At 54.0% G+C, this 19,118-nt stretch overlaps 1 protein-coding gene across 2 annotated transcripts; it reads right to left on the bottom strand.

Annotated features, from left to right (window-relative positions):
• Nucleotides 1-334: 334 nt before the first annotated feature.
• PTPRN (protein tyrosine phosphatase receptor type N) lies at nucleotides 335-18,864 on the bottom strand. Of its 2 annotated transcripts, XM_049614830.1 has the most exons (23): nucleotides 18,726-18,864; nucleotides 17,232-17,282; nucleotides 16,884-16,997; nucleotides 13,671-13,767; nucleotides 12,536-12,797; nucleotides 12,096-12,450; nucleotides 11,539-11,670; nucleotides 10,893-10,927; nucleotides 9,717-9,991; nucleotides 9,409-9,495; nucleotides 9,006-9,085; nucleotides 8,764-8,828; nucleotides 7,627-7,845; nucleotides 6,989-7,189; nucleotides 6,741-6,888; nucleotides 6,511-6,584; nucleotides 6,195-6,272; nucleotides 5,973-6,092; nucleotides 4,845-5,011; nucleotides 1,967-2,020; nucleotides 997-1,061; nucleotides 729-802; nucleotides 335-568 (listed from the first exon to the last, which is right to left on the bottom strand). In XM_049614830.1, exons 1-23 carry the CDS (start codon nucleotides 18,838-18,840, stop codon nucleotides 497-499), a joined length of 2,940 nt encoding a protein of 979 aa, XP_049470787.1. In that variant the 5' UTR covers nucleotides 18,841-18,864; the 3' UTR covers nucleotides 335-496. The 2 variants fall into 2 exon arrangements, with proteins under 2 accessions (XP_049470787.1, XP_049470784.1); XM_049614827.1 differs by lacking the exon at nucleotides 9,409-9,495 and having other exon boundaries at nucleotides 18,726-18,840.
• Between the last annotated feature and the right edge of the window lie 254 nt (nucleotides 18,865-19,118).

Below are 19,118 nucleotides of genomic sequence, written 5' to 3'. Positions count from 1 at the left end.
GCAGGAGGGCGGGGGAGGAGGCCTGAGGGAAGCAGGGAGGGCGGGGGCCAGAGCAGGGGCGTCACAGAGGTAGGGGAGCAGGCAGCAGGGGCTGGGAAAGCAGGAAGGGCCGGGGGTGGCGGCCCTTCGCCCGGTTCTGTCCACACAGACATAGTGGGAGCTTCCAGAACAGGAGATGGGGCCAGGGAACTCAGGCAGGAGAAGACTCTGGGTGGAATTGCTGCCCATGACTCTCCTCGGCTCCTGGCTGTCTGCCAGCTCCCCCCATGGGACATCTGGGCTCTGACGTGTGAGAGGCTGGGTGGGCCCGCCCCCTCCCACTCCCCCACCCGCCCCCTCCCACTCCCCCTTCCTGACACTCCTCTTGGATGGCTGGCCATCCCCAAGAGGGACCAAGGTCGTGGGGCTGGGGAGTGAGGAGTGGGTACACAGATGGATGCTCACATAGGCAAAGAGGGAGCAGAGGCTGGTTGCCCCCTGAGGGGCCCCAGGGGTCTCACTGGGGCAGCGCCTTGAGGATGGCGTTCACCTCCTCCGCCACAGCAGTCAGAGCAAATTCAAACTGGTCCTGGGGAAGGGCAGTGGGAGGATGGTGACGGGGAGCACCGACCTCTGCTTGTGCAACAGGGGCGCTTTTGGGAGGGGGTGCTAGGGAGGTCACTTGGGAGAAGGGGGATTCCTCCTGGGGAAGGCTGGCAGCTACGGTCAAGGCAAAGAGGAACAGTCACCTTAGAGCGGACGAGGCCGGGCCGTTGGTCACGGACATGCTCCAGGGTGGCAGCGATGTCAATCTCCTTTACTCCTGGAGGTCGGAGAGGAGGTTGTCCAGAGGAGGATAGGACCCAGAACGCCTGGAGCATCCTGGGTCGGGAGGCTTGGAGGATTGGGCAAAGCCTGGGGGTGTAACAACCTGTCCCTCCTAGAGCTCCTGTGAGCCTGGGTTCTGGAAAGTCTGATCAGGAGCTGGACTGCAGGTACCGTGGGGAAGGTCCTCACCTTTTGCCATGCGGTTCAGTACCATGTCAATGAGGATGTAAGTGCCAGTCCTCCCTGCACCGTCGCTGAAACAGGAGAGGATGACAGGCTCAGCTCAGGACCCGGCAGAAAAGGGGAAGGGGCAGAGGAGACGGGAGGCTTAAGGTGGCGAAGACACTGGTGGAGCCATTAGGGTTGGCTCGAGGAGGGTGTAAGTGAGCTAAGGAGGCAGCAGTCATAGCCCCTTGGCCCTGGGAACTAGGACTTGAGTGCGGAGCCTGTGACCCATGGGGTGTCACTTGGGTAGTGGGCCAACCTAAGAGGAGATCCCCGGCTCAGTCTTAAGGTGAAGGCAGCAGGAGGGGAAGGGACCGCCCCTTCCAGCCTCTGGCCAGGCTTTCGTTCAGCAAACTTTTTGTGTCAATGGCCAGAGGGTACACGTTGTCCTTTGTGGGCTAAGTACAGTCTCTGTCATACATTCCTTTTTTTTTTTTTTTTTCCTTCAACCATTTAAAAATGTGAACACCATAGTTAGCTCATGGGCCATTAAAACACACACACATACACACACACAGATAGTGGGACATCTGGGTGGCTCAGTCAGTTAAGTGTCCAACTCTTGGTTTTGGCTCAGGTCATGATCTCATGGTTCATGAGATCAAGCCCCGCATCGGGATCTGTGCTGACAGCGCAGAGCCTGCTTGCGATTCTCTCTCTCTCTCTCTCTCTCTCTCTGCCCCTCCCCCTCCAAATACATACATACACACATACATAAAACTAAAAAAAAAAAACAAAAAACAAACAGATGGTATGTTGAACTTGGCCCATGGGCTTTAGTTTGCCAGCATCAAGGCAGGCAGTATGCATAGGAGATGTACCCGGGGACAGAGAGAGGGCAGGAATCATGAGTGCCCCCACCTCAGAGCCCTCTGGCCTGGGCTGTCCTGTCCCCTTTCCTCCCCACCTCTGCCCACAGCCCCTCTTCACGCACCTGCAGTGCACAATGATGGGGCAGGAGCGGCCCCGGTAGCACTTGTTCACTTTCCTGCAACAAGAAATGGGTGTGAGGGTGAGGGGTACCAGCACCCACCTGTGGGCCTCTCTTTCTTCCTTTTCTCCCCACATGCCCAGGGCAGAGGAGGGAAGAGGGCTGGAGAAATGAGTCAGGGCTGGAGGCAAAGAACCAGAGATGGTGTGGGTGGCACTGGGCTTGCCCTGTCACTTCATGAGCTAGGTGCCCACGCTGTGCCCCTGGAACAACAACTAATTTAACCTCTTTGAGCCTCAGGTTTCTTACCTGCGAAACGAGGGCGATAATAATAGTAACCTTCTTAGATTTCTCACCGTGATTACATGAGATAATTCGTGTACAGAATTAAGTGTAAGGTTTGACATACAGTAGGTGCTCGATAAATGCAGTACCGTTAATGATAATACATATTAATAGTGACCTCTGCCAGAAGTCCAGGGAGAACAGGCTTTCTGGTGACTTCAAGGGTGGCAATCTTGTCACATTCCTGCTCTGCCCCTCCTTTACCACTGTCCAGGTTGTTCCCCTCTCCACTCAGGCTCCTTGGAGTTCTTACTAGCAGTGAGGTCAGGCAGACCTAGGCACAAAGCTCTTTTGGCCAGGGGAGGACCACTTCTCAGCTCTGAACATTATGTTGCTGTCTGTCTCCCTGAATCAGCCTCATCTCAGCACAGGTGTTTTGTGGTTGGGTCGTATTTAGACTTGGGGTCCACTTGGACCCCAGACTCTTTTCTGCTACCCTGATTGCTGCCCTCTCAGGAGGGAACAGGGGGTTTGTCCCTTCCTCAGTGGTCCAGGCTAACCTGCCCTTGTCCCTTATGACTTTTCTGCTTTGAGAGTCACCTGCAGAAGCCTGACACCCCCAACGGGCCAGGGCTAGGGAGGATCTCCTTAGGGGTTATTAGATTGTTTCAGGGGAAACTTGGAACTTAATGGCCTTCCTGTCTGATTCCCCCAGGCTTGTAAGGGCCAGGTGACTTCGAATGGTTTTACAGGAGTCCATATGGTTTTCTAGCAAATTGGCTCATGTGTTAGAGAGCTGGGGTTGAACAGAAGTTGCCGAAGTAGTTCCCAATCATTTAATAAGAATGACCATGAATTGCATCTAGAATTAATCGAGCCCTCGCTGTATGCCAGGCACCTAGATTTTTTTACAGACTTTATCCCATTAACTCTTGTAACAACTCCCTAAGTATGGGTCATCATCCTCATTTCACAGGTAAGGAAACAGGGAGATCAAGGAACTTGCTCAGGGTCACTTTTAGCACTTCAAAAAAATATATTTTGCCTTTCCTCTGGTGGACCTTCACTGAACCATACTGATTAAGCAGCAATTTGTTCTGGCTGTCTAATGCCAACTGAGTTTACATAATTCTGGCCTGAAGCAAAGAAATGTAACCTTGTAACTTACCTGTGCAGTCTTAAAAAAACGGTCCATGCACATAAGGAGTTTTTAAATGAGGAAAACAGGAAATAGCTCTTTTACCCCTGGCACTGCTTTTGAGACACCTGTGCCTCAGGCATCAGGGAGCCCAGGTAGAAACCATTATCCTGAGGCTCAGAAACTATCCTCAGCTTCCCACCCCTGCTCAGCACCTGCAGACCACAAGGGGGGGGGAGGGGGGCAGCAGTGTGGGCGAGGCCCCACTAGGGGCAACAGACTCCTTCCTCAGCCACCTGTCTGGGGAGTGGAAGACTGACTGGATGCTGGAGGACTGGCCTGGTGGTGGTTTTGTTGTCAGAACTGGGTAAGTCCCCTAGTTAGCTTCCTGTCCCAGCCCCCACCGGCTCCACGGAGTCCCCAGGAATCCGGAGATCCTCTGCAAGGCCTTTGATGGTGTTTGTCTCCTCTGAGTCAACCCCCCCCTCCGCCAGCCCCCAGCTCTCCCAGCAGCCTTCAGGGGGCCCCTGGGCCCACAAGTCCTGATCGGATTGTCCTGTCCATGCAGCGGCCACACCTGCCAATGATCACTTTTGTGACTATGCAACTGGAGAGCGAATACTAGCTGCAGATCACAAAAATGACACTGGCAGCCGTGAGAGGGAGAGAGACAGAGGAGGAGGGGGGAAGAAGGACAGAGTGGGGAGACAGAGGGAGGGTGAGAGAGAGAGATGGCAGGGAGGTGGAGAAAGGGAACGGAGGACAGAACAGGGGAGAGGTGCAGGGAGAGAGATGTGGAGATAAAAAAGTGGGACAGACTCAGCCAGTGAGAGAGACCAAGAGATGAGGGGAGAGGCAGAGTGAGGAGACAGAGAAAGGAAAAGAAGGAAAGAGAGATGGGGAGAAAGAAAAACAGAAGCAAAGAAACAGCAAGTGATAAAGAAGGGGAGATGGGCAGGAGGGAGTGAGAGAGGAGAGGAGAGGGGACACACGGAATGTGCTGGAGCTCTGAAAGAGCAGCACAGGAGAGGCAAGGAGGCGGGCACCAAGTAGAGGGAGAGAGGGCGAGAGGGAGGGAGCTTGGACTAAGGTGAATCTGGGGGGAGGGGCGGGGGGGGGGAATGGAGAAGGAGCCAGACCTGGGGAGGTAGGGAGAGAAAGGGGCGAGGGAGACACAGCCAGCAGAACGAGAGCGAGAGCGAGAGCGAGAGCGAGCAGAAACGGAGCAGGACCACAGGGGTGGAGGGATGTGCACAGACAGACAGAGCATCAGTCGGGTTGGGGGGTCTGGATGGCGGCGGCTGGAGGTCAGAGGCGGAGGCTCCAGGTCAGGCTAGAGCGCCCCTCCCCCCTCCCCCCCCCCCCCCCCCCCCCCTTGCTCCCGTGCGGAGGGCTCTCTCGCCGGCTCCTCGGAGCCTCTCTTGGGGCCGCGCCTCCGCGCAGGCTCAGGACGCTCACCTGCGGAAGTCCAGCAGCGGCCGGGTGGACGCCGGAGTGCCCTCTGCCGGCCAGCTGAGGAAGTGGAACTGCGTGAGCGTGCGCGTCTCCTGGGTCTGCACGTTCTTCAGGTAGAAACTGCGTACCAGGAAGTCCTCGCACCAGATGTGCTCCGACACCAGGTTCACCTGCCCGTGAGGGAACCCAGGCCTGAGCACGGCAGGGCCCCTCCAAATCCTCCCGGCTTCCCAGGCCGGTTCAAATTCTAAATCCTCCAAGAAGCTTACCCGACTGCCTGCTCCAACTGTCCCAGCTGTCCCCAAGCCCCCTAGTCGTCTGCGTCTCTTATCTGCCGCTCAGGACAACCGGTGGTTTTTCCACCTAGACACAACTATTGCGGGCTTCTTGAGGTCAGAGCTTCTCCTTCCTCTTCCTCACAGAGTCTAGCAAAGTGTCTGTGCTACACACACCACAAAGCTTGATGGACTTCTATAGTTTTATTCTTTCTCTTTAACCATGAGCAACACCAATTTTTAAAAAGTTTAGAAAAGACTGCCGAGTGCTCATCTGATGATGGAATACCTACTCTCTGGGTTCAGGGCTCACCTGGTGATGAGAAGCTTCTAGTGTGCTCTTAGTGACTCTTGTTTTACAGGAGGGGCACCTTCCATGTGCCAGGAACCTGTTCCTCTTTCCTCGCCTGGCTTTGCCTCTATCCAGTTCCCCCCCTACCTCGCCTCTCTCCTAAGGAAAAAGTTTGTGTCTGCCTTCTATGGGCAACCTATGTGACTGATGGTATTTCTTTCTTGGTTTTGGCTTCCAGGAAACTCAGAGCTAAGTGAGGCTCAATTAAAGTAGGTCTTAATGTTGGTCTTTGGTTTTATCTTCCCTGTCTCATATACTCTTGACTCTTAGTTGCTTACCTCAGTTTTGGTGGCTTTATGGGTTTGTTTCTGTACCTTTCACCTTCGGTCCCTATAAATGCTTTCTGGCCCTAGACTGGACACATACGTGTAGATGTACATGTATGTGTGAATGTGTGTGTGTGCATATGGATGTTTATATGCATATACGTTCATACATGTATGACTGGTTCTCCACCCACTCTCTCCATTCCCACTGTCCCCTGGCTATAGGGGCCTTGCTGACCTCATATACGTGGTAGAGGGAGGACCCCTCATCTGGCCAGTAGCGGTCACACTGCTTGACAGCATCCTCCACCAGTGGGGTCAGCATGACGATGACAGTGCAGCCACTCTCCCACACCATCTAGGGACAGAGACTCCACTCTAACGTCTCTGGGCCCCGGCTGGCCCCAGCTGCCCTCAAAGGCCACTGGTCCCTGGAGAAGCCCTCCTTCCAAGAACTTACCTGCCAGAAGTCTGCGATGGTATGGGACAGCGGGCCCTGTGTGGCTATGTAGGCTGGCATTCGAGGGTCGTGCTCAATCTGGGGCAGGGAAGATACATCATGAGCCAGAATGGGACATGCTCCTGGGGAGAGGCTTCGTCCAAGGGAGCAGGCCAGGATGTGGGTGAGCTTGAGAAACCCCCATTTCCATGCCAGGATACCCGGCCTCACAATTCCAGGGCCTCAGGTGGGGTGGATGGTGACCAGAAGGTAATGGAGTTCATGCAGGCAGGATAAAAACGGGGCAGAGGAGGGGGCTGGAGCTGGGGCCACTTACAATGGGGCTGGCATTGATGTAATCACTCCGAGAAGGGCTGCTCTCCACCTTCAGCTTGATGCGAGCGTGATCATCTGCACAGACCCCACGTCTCACCTCAGGTGCCCCTCGGTCATTGGGGTGCCGGTCCCTCTGCCACTTGACCTGAGCCAGGCGGCCAGCCCCTCCCCCAAGCCCTCCAGAGTTCCCAGCAGAGAGAGGGCTGGGCCAGGCTGGCCAGCAGGACTCACAGGGCAGAAAGTCAGGGTGGCGGTTCTTTTTGATGTTTCCCTCCCCCTGGGCGGTGGCACAGGTGTTGGGCTCTGCCTGGTAGGCACACAGGGCCTGCCACTCCTTGGCCAAGCGGTCCCGGTTCCGCAGATGGTCCTCCATGTACGCCTACGGGGATAGCACAGCCTGGCTCCGGCCCACACCCTCAGCCCTGCCTCTCCCACCATCCTGTCCCTTCACCGGCTCTGGGCCCGGGCCCAGTCCTGACCAGAATCATGTGCCCTGTGGAGATGTCCATGTTGGCCTGGGCAGGTTCCTCGCACCAGGATGGCGTGCTGCTGTGGGAGCTGGGGCTGGCCTGGGCCGCATCACTAAACTGGGAGGACACGCTGCTCACGCGAGAAGGTTCCGGCGGGCCCTCCGCCCGGTTGAACAGGGACTTTGTGGCCATGTGCTGGCGGCACAGGTCCTGCAGAAGAAAAATCAGGCAGGGTCCCAGGCCCCTTGAACCCTTTTCAGCAGAGTCCTGGGTTCAATTCTAGGCTTATCCTTGATTGATTTTATAGGAAATCCTTCTCCTGTGAGGTAGGCTTTTCTGCCCTGGACCTCATCCTTTTCAAGGGTGTTCTGTTTGGGGGGTGCCTGTGAGAACTTCAGATATTAGAGGGGAATCCCAGAACCCCAGAATTGTTGCATTGGGAAGAACTTTAGGAACCTTCTCCCAATTCCCATCCGTTCGAAATGCCCCCACAATACCCCAGCTTGGGCTTCTGTAGCCCCTGCCTGGATATTCCCAAGGATGTGTGCTCACTCCCCATCCAACACCCCACCCTCACCCCATGTGCGACCCAGACTCCCAAGCCCCTTCCATTTCCCTGTCATCAACCAGCTTTTGGGGCTGCACACCTGGTACTCAAAGGTAGTGTCACCGTGGGCTCCCTCGGGCCCCAGGGCTGCCAGGCGCTCCTTGTCCCGCTGCCGTGCATGCTGCCGCACACACAAAGCCACTGCCAGAGCCACCAGCAGCCCGGCCACACCCGCCAGGGCCACCAGAGTGAGTAGCACGGAGCGCATGGGAGAGGTGCTGTGGGCCGGCCGGGGAAGGACTGCGGCCGCCTCCTCCCTCTGTGGGAACAAGGCTAGAATCAAGGGAAGTGGCGGCAGGGGAGAGGTAGAAGCCGTTCCTCAGCCCTGTCCTCCCCTGCCACACTCCCTGCTAGGGTGTCCCCTGGGGCAAAGCTGAGAGGGCAGGGCATGGTGGCACAGGCAGAAGGTTTCAAATAGACCCCAGGTCCTCCTTCTCAGTCCCCATCAGACCAGCTCAACCACACTGCACTGCCTGAAACTTACTGGATGACCCCCCACCCCCCACCCCAGGAGTTTTTGCATTTAAACAATGGATGTAGAGAAGTTTGGAGACACAGCTTGGAATCGAATAGTAGAATGGGAGGCATCAGTGTTGGATGCAGAATAGAAATCTATTTTGAGTTTAGGGGTGCCTGGGTGGCTCAGTTGGTTAAGCGTCGGACTCTTGATTTTAACTCAGGTCGTGATCTCATGGATTGTGAGATCGAGCCCAGTGTTGGGCTCAGTGCTGACAGTGTGGAGCCTGCTTGGGATTCTCTCTCCCTCTCTCTCTGCCCCTCCTCTGCTCACACTCTCTCTCAAAATATTAACTATAATTAAAATCTATAAATTATATGTTTTATAATTATATTTGAATTTAATGTCCTTTATGCATAGGATCTTCCCTTAAAATTTAGAGATTTTGTTCCAGAAAGCTATGGACATCTCAGGTCGTTACTCCAAGCAGGAGTATGGAAGGCTGGTCCAGCAATAGGGGCTGGGGGTCGCGGGAAGAGCCGCCACTGGGGCCATCTGCTGGCCAGAAAGGAAACTGCAAGGGGGAGGGCTGCTTTGGCAAAGCCAGCGGGCCAGCCAGGTACAGGAGTTTCAGCTCTGGTTCTCCTGCCAAGTTTGCCCCCATCTCTTGCGGGCAACGTCAGCCCTCTGGGGTGTCAGCTGATTCTTCAGTTCTCATACCTGTCCCACTCCTGTCTGCAAGATCTGGAGCCCTGTCTGTGCTTCCAGTTCTGATTTCACCAGCCCTGCAGGGAAGATGTAGGTCAGACTCTCTCCAGCCACATGTGGTCCCCACCCCCTGTCATGCTATGCTAGGTGGCAGGCAGGGCCTGTGTGCGCTGGAAATATTTCAAGGTGGGGGCATCAGCCACAGGCCTAGGAATGTCCTACTAGGGCTGGGGCTGGGACCAGGCAGTATTTACCAGCTTGCTGGGTAACATCAGCCAAAGACAGGTTCTGTTCATTATGTCGGATGCGGAAGGTGAGGGCCGGTCCCACCACACTGCCAAACAGGAGCTATATTACTGCCTCACCCACCACAGACCCCAGACTGTAACAGAGAGGCCAACTCTGGCCCTCTCCCCATGAGAAAAGGAAGCTGAGGCTGAACAGAGATGCCCTATAGGGATGTTTGAGGCCCAAGAAATGCTGGAGGAGGCCAGCATCCAGTGTGTGTGTGTGTGTGTGTGTGTGTGTGTGTGTGTGTGTGTAGCGGGGGTGCCTGCCTTGGCCACTCACCAAGACTTCGTCTTCCCTTCCTTCCCTGAGTCCCACCAGCCACCTCTCCCCTCAAGCTACCTTCTAGATACCAGATACCAGCCCCACCTGATGTTGATAAAGCTGCCCGAGGACACGTGAACATGCTCAGCTAGGATCTCCAGCAGCTTCACTCCTGCAGCCAGACTCAGGGGCCTGGAGGCAGGGAGCGAGCAGAGAAAGGAAAGCGGGGATCCTTTTAGCCACTTCCTTGAAACAAGCCACCTCCAAGGATGCAGAGCAGCTCACTCCCCACTCCAACCCCCATCCAGTTCACATCTGGATTTCTGCTCTCTGTTTCCATCCAGGCAGGCCAACCCACCCCCTCCCCCTCCGGGAGGGTAGACTAGAAATCTTCCCCAGGCTGAAGCCCTTACTTCTGGTCAGTGACAATGTAGCCGTACTCCTCTGCTGATGGCTGAGCTGAGGGCGGCCTCACCACTGTGGGCTGGCTCTGGCCCAGGGAACTTTTCTTCTCCAGCAGGACCGGTGTGGCAGGGTGGCCAATAGCTTTGGGGGGCTCAGAGGATCCAGAGATCAGCACCTGCTGGGCTTTACTCGAAGTGGGGCTGGCAGTGGGGTATCCAGGAAGGGAGGGTGTGGGGGGCGGAGGCTCCACTGTGTGTCCACCCTGCACCTGCTCTTCCACTGTCTGTTTAGAAGAGAGGATAGAGGGGCACCTGGGTGGCTCAGTCGGTCAAGCGTCTGACTTTGGCTCAGGTCATGATCTCACAGTTTGTGAGTTCAAGCCCTGCATCAGGCTCTCTGCTGTCAGCACAGAGCCCGTTTAAGATCCTCTGTCCCCCCTCTCTCTCTGCCCACCCCTCTCTTTCTCCCTCAAAAACAAACAAGCATTAAAAAAAAAGAGAGAGGATAGAGGTATGATCTCTGGACAGTAGAGGGGATAGGGGAATGGGGGTCCACATCCCAACTCTGAGGTCCCTAAAGAGGACCTCTGGACTTGTTTCTTTCTACCTCCCAGGGCCCAGGGCAACACTGGGCACAGAGAGGTTACCCAGAAAAGTGACTCAGGTGGATGAATGGATGAATAAAGGATTGAATGAGTGCAGCATGGTCAGTAATGGTCTGCAAGATGGGGCTGGAGCGGGGAGAGCCTCTGGAGTGAGGGAAGGTGGCGTTAGGAGAGAGGTGAACAGGCTGGTGATAGGTTTTAGACTTCTGTGTAGCCACAAAATCGCAGAAGTCCAACATGTGAAAAAGAGAGAGCTCTTCAGGCTACAGGGGGGCTAGGAGCATGCATGCATGCATCCCCCTTCGCCTAGGGATCCTCAGAGCAGGGCCTGAAATGACTACAGTGAAAAAAAGCAGCGAGTCGAGAATTCCAGTTTCTAGACCCAGCTCTGCCATCAACCTAAAGTGAGATCTTAGGCAATGACTTGCAGTCCCCGGGCCTGGGTACCCCCCTGCTCCCCGCCGCCCCAAATGAAGAGGTGTGGAGGACACAGATTTGGGTCCCGATGCTGAAGTTTAGATTTTGACAAGGGGGTTTGCTGGCAGGGGCTCTGTGGGCCAGGGAGGTGCCACAAACTCACTTTCTTGTTGTCAGCTCCGACGTTTACAGCCCCTCCTGTAGAGACAGGAAAAACAAGACTTTGGGCAAAGGGTCAAGGCCAAGGCCAAGGTCCACACAACATGGGCGGGAGAGAGGGCCAGGGGTCCCGAGCCTGCTGTGGCCTCTTTTCCCTCAGTCAGTGACCCAGCCCTGTCTTTGGTCTGATCCTAAGCGTGGCCTCAAGCCTGTTCGCTTCTACCTTATAATTGTTTTCTCAGCTTCTCCCTGTGTTATTGGCTGCACCTCTCAAAACTATTCTTTATTCAGTCCTCCCCCTACCCATCAATTATTGGCTTCACCTTTGCATTGGCCTCTCCCTTCCTTAGAGGCTGTTATCATCCACCCACCTTCCTTGGTGCCTAGTGATCCCTGCTCATACCCCCTGTTGGCTTCTTCCATTACTCCCACCCTGCAGTTCTTTCCTGCTCTAACTCAGCTTACCACCCCACTCCCTTGCTTCCTGCTCTTGGCAGGCAATGACCCTGTGCTTATGTCTCAAAAGAACCCCCTTCCCTGACCCTGACCCTGACCCTTCCTCTCTAGGCTGCTCCATGTGGTCTTGAGAGATGGGGGCAAGACGCCATCATGGAGCTGGTAGTTGCTAGTTTCTCTGCCTGGACACTCACCCAGATTTCGTCCCGAGCCCTTGGGCAGCAGCTGCAGCAGGGTTGAGAGGCTGGAGAGCTGCTCAGGGGTCAGCTGACGCAGCTCCACCCCATAGCCCGCCAGCACAGATGCCAGTCTCTGCAGAGTCACATCTGCTGGGAGCAAGACGCAGAGCTTATGGCGAGAGGGTGGTGGTGACATGAACTTGTGGGATGTGTTGGGGGTGGGGGAGGGAACTAGCACATTTAAGAGCTTCTTTTCAAACACCAGGAAACTGATGCCCTCCACCTTCCAGCCCTTGTCCACACTTTGGGGGGAAAGGCCTTCCTAGGGCCAAGACCAGACTTCAGGCCCACCATGGACATCGTGACTCTCCAGCTGAAGGGAGTTATGTCAGCTCCACCCCCTACAGTATCCCCACTGCCCACCTAGTGCCTGGCAGAGATTAGGTTGTCAGTGGACATTAATTAAATGTATGAATGACTTTAAGGGCAGATTAATGAAAGCATGGATAGTTAGGAAGGAGACCCCGAATGCAGCTCCACAGGAGGGGAATGGATGCTGAGAACTCCATTACCTGGCTGCTCTGCTGGAGAAGGAAGCTTCTCCCTGTGACCTTCTAGCCCTTCTTCCTCGTAGCCCTCTGAAGAATCCTTTGGCCGGCTGCTGCCCCCTTGCTCTGGCAGCCTCGGTGCCCTGGCCCTGCTGGGCACTGGCAGCTCCTGGGCCAGGTAGAAAAGCCCTGATTCCTGGAAAAGCTGACCAGGTGAAGGCCCTGGAGGGTCCCCGTAGGAGTGGTCAGAGTGAGCCCCAAACATGCCCTTGGAGGCAGTTCTGCTGAAGAGGGCAGAAGGTTCGGCCTTGGGTATGGGGCCGACACTGACCATCCCGGGTGAGCTCTCTGAGCCCCGAGAGCCATCGCGGGAGCCAAACTGTGGGGAAATCAGAGATCCAGGTGAGAGCAGATGTCAGGGCTCGGGGATAGGTGTTGGGGTGGGGCCGGTGTTTAAAGCTCACCTGATGAAACAGGTAGGGCTGCAGCAGGGCAGGTTCATAGCTCAGGGCAGGGTGGGGGGCCTGCGGGGGTAGCAGCAGATGCTCCAAGAGGGGGGGCAGCAGTTCAGCCTGCAGAGAGGACAGTGGAGAGCCCACCCCCCCACCACTGCCACCCGCTGGAGGTTGAGGAAGCCGGTGCTGGGCAGCAGGGGTGGAGCCAGTAGGGATGCCCTGTAAAAGCAGCTCCCCAGCAGAACCAGGTCTCCTGGGCACCAAGCCAGATCTGGGGAAGAAAGCAAAGTGTATGTGTGTGTGTTGGTTGCACGGGGCAAGAGTGTACAGAGCATACAGGACACAGAGATGGTGGGACCAGACAGGCTCAGCAGTTTACAGTAAACCTGACCTCTTAAAACAAAATGAAATAGTCTCAGGGAGACAGTAGCATGGGGAAGGACCAGAGGGCCAAGCCTGGGTATAGATCATTGCCTCCCGGGTAAGCATGCCTGGGTCCCCGAAACACAGCGGCAGAGGTTAGGGAAGAGTGAGGCAGGGGATGGAAAAGGAGAGAATGGGTACAGGGGAAGGCAGCCAGGTACCTCTCTAGATAAACTGGGGCTACAGTTTGCCTCGTTTCCCCTATATTCATATGCCCACACCTGGCCTTCAAACACTCAGTACTGTGCCCCTCGACTCTACCCTCCCACCCCACTCTGCCTTTTTTCTCCTGGTATCATCACTTGAGCCCCACGACCCTCATTTACTTTCCTCTGCTTTGCAGGGTCTGAACAATGCTTTCATAGGCCCTAACCACAAAAAGATGATGATCTTTCCACATATCATTCCACATAGCAATGAAATGGAACATTAAACAACTTCAGTACGACAAAACTCGTATTTGTCCCATGCTGACCCTTTGATGCTTCTTTCAAATTATGAAATGTCCAAGTTTTCAAAAATATTTTTTTGCTGTTTTGCTGGATCCCCAGGGATGAGCTCAGCTCCTACTAAGCATGTGAACACGCCAGATGACCACTCCTGAACCTCTTTTACTTGTGCCTTAGGCTGCTGACGTTGGTGGCCACTTCCCTCTGTCCATTAGGAAGACCACAGGCCCACCAGCCTTTCTGTGCTCGAGCTGTTGAGAAAAGATGCCTACCTGTCCCTTGGACGGGGCTCTGGGGGGCGAAGCCTGGGGATGCGCTCCATCTCCTGGGAGATCACATACTGGGTGAGGTCATCGTGCCAGGACAATCCTGCCAGGGGACAGGATAGGGTGAGGTTGGCTCGGGACAGTCTGAGGGCCCAGTAAGGGTGAAAATCAAAACCGCACTCCCTACCCGGCAGTGTACTGAGTTTAGTAGAGCAGAGGGGCAGTGGAGGTGCTCCAGAGACTTGGTGGCTGATCTGAGCTGCCCTCTTCCCAGTCTCCGGTACAGATTTGGGAGTCAGACTGCCTCCAGCGAAACTAAGTTTGCCACTTACTCATTGTGTGACTTGGGGCAAATTGCTGAACCTGTCTGAGCCTCAATTCTCTCTTCTGTAAAATGGGGGTTTATACCTCCTAAGACTGTGATAATTAAAATAACCTAATGTAAAATGGTATGAACTGTACCTGTCACGTTGTGAAGTTTAAACAGCTTCTCTTATTATTGCCATCATTATCACTCCTATTCTTATTTTTGTTGACCCTGAACCTTGCTTTTCTTTATTTGTAAGGTGGGAAAAAGACATACTTCATGGGGCTGTTGTGAAGATCAAGTGCAATCAGGGAAATGAAAGTGCTCAGAAAACTCCAAAGCACTGCACACGTTTTAAACCTTCACCACCACCCCCGCCTCCACCACCACCATCAATTATCTTGTGCTGACGCAGATCTCCTGTCTGACTCTTGCCTTTCATGAAACTGCTCTCAGGAAAGGTCAGTCACCTATTCTAAAGGAATAATCTCCCACTCTCTACTCCCATTCCTTCTTCCTTGCTTCTGAATTAATAGTCTGCTCTTAACTCATATTCTAGGATCTACTAGCATCGATACTTGCCTTCTTGCCTATGAACATTAGATAGCTCATCCTATTTAGGGCCAATCCCTCCAAGTTAGGCACTAGATTTCATCCCCTACTATCTACTCAAGAACATCTTCTCTGCAATTTCCCCCTATTTCCTATATGATCATTTTTCTCTGCTCTCTACTGAATTATTCTCTTTAGCCTACAAACATGATGGAGCTCCTTTCAACTTAAAAAGTTACTGCATGACCCCACATTCCTCTCCAGCTCTCACTCTATTTCTTTCCTTTTCTTTGCAGCAAGACTCCTTGAAAATGTTATCTGTGCTGGCTGTATCCAATTCTTTTCCTTTCATTCCCTTTGAATCCACTCTATTCAGGATTTTATTCCCACCTATTCTACCAAAACTATTTTCATCAAAATCGCCAGTGACTTCTGCATATCTAAAGCCAGTGGCCAGTTCTCAGATCTCATCCCATTTCATCTATCATCATTATTTGATACCATTGATGGCTCCTTCCTCTGCAATACACTTCCACTTGGCTTCTAGAACACGAGACATTCTTGTTTTTCCTCCTACCTCATTGGTTCCCCTTTCTCCGTCTCCTTTGTTGGTTCCTCTCCTTGTCCTGGTCCTCTTAATATTATAATTCTCTAGGCCTCTTCTTCATATACACTAAAGCCTTTGCTTATCTCATCTACATCATGGGTTTAATTGCAATTTATATCTCCACTCCGGAATACTCCATATTTCAAAACCCAACCTCATACTCTCAACTTCCCACTGTACTTGAATGAACGTCTTTTTTTTCATTTTTTATTTATTTTAGAGAGACAGAGAGAGAGTGAGAGTGAGAGAGAGAATCCTTAGCAGGCCCCGCACTCAGCACAGAGACTGACATGGGGCTTGAGCCCGCAACCCTGGAATCATGACCTGAGCCAAAATTAAGAGTCAGATGATTAACTGACTGAGCCACCCAGGTGCCCCTTGAAAGAACATCTTAAATTCCTCCCTGCAACCACCTGGTCCATGCAACATTCATCTCTTACATGAGTCACTGTGGTAGCTTTTAATGATCTCCCTGCTTCTACCCTAGACTCCCTTCAGTCTATTCTCAACAACAGCAGGCATGGCCCTTTTAAGGTAGACGTGAGATTATGCACCTCTAGGCTCAAAACCTTGTGATGGGTTCCTCTTTTACTTAGAGTAAAGACAACAGTTTTCTTTTTTTTTTTTTTTTTTTAAATTTTTTTTTCAACATTTTTTATTTATTTTTGGGACAGAGAGAGACAGAGCATGAACGGGGGAGGGGCAGAGAGAGAGGGAGACACAGAATCAGAAACAGGCTCCAGGCTCCGAGCCATCAGCCCAGAGCCTGACGCGGGGCTCGAACTCACAGACCGCGAGATCGTGACCTGGCTGAAGTCGGACGCTTAACCGACTGCGCCACCCAGGCACCCCAAGACAACAGTTTTCTTATAAGGCCCTACAATGATCTGCATCTCTTCCCCCAATACCTATCTGACTGCACCTTCCACTTTCCCTATCACTCCTCTATAGCCACACCATAAAGGTGTTCTCCATGATGTTCCTCAAACTCATGCTCCTGCTTTAGTAAAGGCTTTTGTTCTAGCTGTTTGATCAGCTTGAAACACTGCCCCCAGATAACCTTCTGGAAAACACCTCCACTGCCTTGATGTCTTTGTTCAAATTTCATAGTCTCAAAAAAGTCTACCTTGACTACCCAGGTTGATGCTGAAGCTTCCTACCCGACCATTTCTGACCTCTTTATCATGCTGTACTATTTGTAATTTTTTCCATGTCACTTATCACCTTAAAACATGCTATATGTTTTCTAATTTATATATTGCATTCCCTCCCTAAATTCCAAAATGTAAGCCCCAATACACACAGATCTTTGTCTGTTTTATTCCCTGATACATCCCAAGCACCTAAAACTAAGCTTATATGGTAAATCCTCAATAAATAGTTGTTGAATGAGTGAATTTTATGAGTGGAGTGATCTGGCCGAGCACTCCAGGATTCATGGTTCTGGAGCACTCAGTTCCAGGGAGTGCTCTGGCCCTAGGGAGACGGATGCTGGTCTCTTCCAGTGGCTCCTTCTAGAAGCCTCCTCTAGACTCTTCCAAAGAGTCTGAGTGTGGACAGCCCGCCTCTATGGCTCCACTCCCCACTACTGTCTTGCCCCCTTCTCTAGCAAGGTCTGGGAAGGTGAGGCTCCAGAAGTAGGTGTGAAAAGAATGTTTCATAAAGAGAAACCCTTGAGTCAGGTGCACACTCACTTCCCCACCCTATACAACCAAGTTTCCAAGGCCTCTCTTTCAGTGCAGCTAGACCTCACCTTGGGACATGAGCTGTCGGAGCACACTTTGTAAGCGCTGAAGAACTGGGGAGGTGACTTGCAAAAGGGGCCGGGCTTGCCCCACTCCCACCTGGCATTGTCCAAACAAGCCATCTAAGAGCACAAAAGTGGTGTCAGTAGGGGGCTTGGACAAGAGGCTTTCTAAAGTCCAGGTTGCAAATGGGCACTATCCTCTCCATCTCCTCTCTTGGCTTCAGAACCCTGCTCCTTCAGGCCCTTCCCACTTCTCCCCAGGACTAGTACCACTTCCCACCCCCCCGACCTCCCCCACACTTCTTTCTTGTTGTGTTCCCCATCTTGTAAATCCTATGCCTGAGCCTCACTCACCCTGAATACAGACTTCAAGGTGAGAGCAGAGTCTGCGGTCAAACAGACAGCCTGTAGGGGGAAAGGTGAGCTGCTCAGACATCCACACACATAGAATGGTCAGAGGATGAACAGGCTGGGAAAGGGGGAAGGAGATGGGGTCCATTCTTCCATTCAAAGAAAGGATTGAAGCTGGGAGGAGAGTAGGGAAGAGGCCTAGAATTCTTAACAGAAGGAAGCACAGGATCTGACTTTGGATTTTAAGGATCTGAGAGCCTGGATAGTTTCCCTAAAAACCTCAGTTTGCTTAACTGGGTGATGGGGAGAAGCCTTCCAGGTGCATGGGGGTAGTAGAGGACCATATACTTCTACTCTCATAGAATTACTACGAGGACATTTTTGGCCAAATTCTGAGAAGGGACTTTCCTCCCCAAATCTCCCAAAGCATCCTAACTATGATAAGTTGGGACTCAGAAGTGATGGAAACCCTAGCACACCTTCCCTCCGTGTGGGAAAAGGGTAAGGGTGGGGTGTCTCTAGGGCAATGCTCCCCACACTGTTCCTGAGGTCAGCGGCCCCAGAGCCGCTGGCGCTGTCCACGGTGCTGAAGATCTGAGCCTGAGGCTGCCGAGGGCTAGCCTGGAAGCAGTTATGGGGGAGGGAGGGGAGCTAGGGTCAGGAATCTCCACAGACCTGACCCCTCCACCGTTCTAGACTTCATTTGCCACCCTACCAACCCACAGTGCCACAGGAAGTACCCTGTATTGGCCTCCAAACCAGGTGGGGAAGGAGGGCGTCAGTGAGGCTGCGCCCCTTCCCCCACGCGCCCCACCACCCCACCCTCCCCCGGCCCATGAGTCAGCGCTGACTGTCTCTGTCCGCTCAGATGTGAGTCAGCATCAGCCTGGCTGTGGGGAGGGGGACAGGAAAGGACCCCTCTCCCTTCACCCTCTTTTGCCGCCTCCCCTAGCTGTCTTCCTCTTATTGGAGATTCGATCGCAGCAATCTGCCTCTCTGGGCTTAAAGAGAAACCCTGGTCCCTCCTTGGGTCTGATGCTCTTCTGGGAGCTGGGATCCCGATGCTCTTGACCCTGATTCCTACCGCCCGGACATCAGCGCTGCCTCTTCCCACCCCTATCCCCTACCCCCAATCCCTGAGCGCCAGTCACCACTTCTTTGGCGCCTCGGCGCGACTTGCTTCTCTCGTGGTCTTGTAGCCCGTCTCTAAATCCTTCTGTCCATATGCACCCCCATTCCTCCTCCCAAACCCGCAATCTTTCCCGGAGTCTGTTTCTCTTAGGTCCCGCCCCCGTATTCCCAGCCCCACCTCCAGGCCTACGCCCCTTTCCTCTCAGTCGCCCTCTCATCTTCCCCATCTCACAGTGCTTCCCCCTACCCTACTCCAGACATCACACGTTCTACCCGAGCTTCCCACCTCCCCCCCCCCCCCCCCCCCTTTTTCCCCCCCCCCCCCACTCCCCCCCCCCCCCCCCCCCCCCCCCATTTCCTCCTGACCGTGGGCACTAATGGCGCTGCAGCCTCCCGGGCGGCTGCTCAGCAGCAGGAGGCAGACGAGCACCCGGAGACCCCCGGATCCCCCGGGACCCCCAGGCCGCCGCGGGCGCCGCATCCTTCGGGGCTCGGCGCGCTCGCTCCCCTGCCACAACCGCAGCAACGCCGGCCGGAGCCAGCCAGAGGGGCCGAGGCGGGGCCTGCCACTCCCCACCCACCTACGAGGCGGGGTCTAGACGCCCCTCTCGCGGCAACTCCGCCAACCCTGGGCGGGTGGTGACGACATCTCCACCCCCGGCTCTTACGCTTACTTGCGTCAGACGTGGCGTAAGAGCTCTGCCTTAGAGGGGTGCCGACCCGCCCCACGTCTCCTCTGCCAAATAGTAGGTGCTTCAC

Source organism: Panthera uncia, assembly GCF_023721935.1.
Source record: "Panthera uncia isolate 11264 chromosome C1 unlocalized genomic scaffold, Puncia_PCG_1.0 HiC_scaffold_3, whole genome shotgun sequence".
Classification (NCBI taxonomy): domain Eukaryota; kingdom Metazoa; phylum Chordata; class Mammalia; order Carnivora; family Felidae; genus Panthera; species Panthera uncia.
Note: the sequence above shows the minus strand (reverse complement) of the source record. Positions and strands in the feature narration are given on the sequence as shown.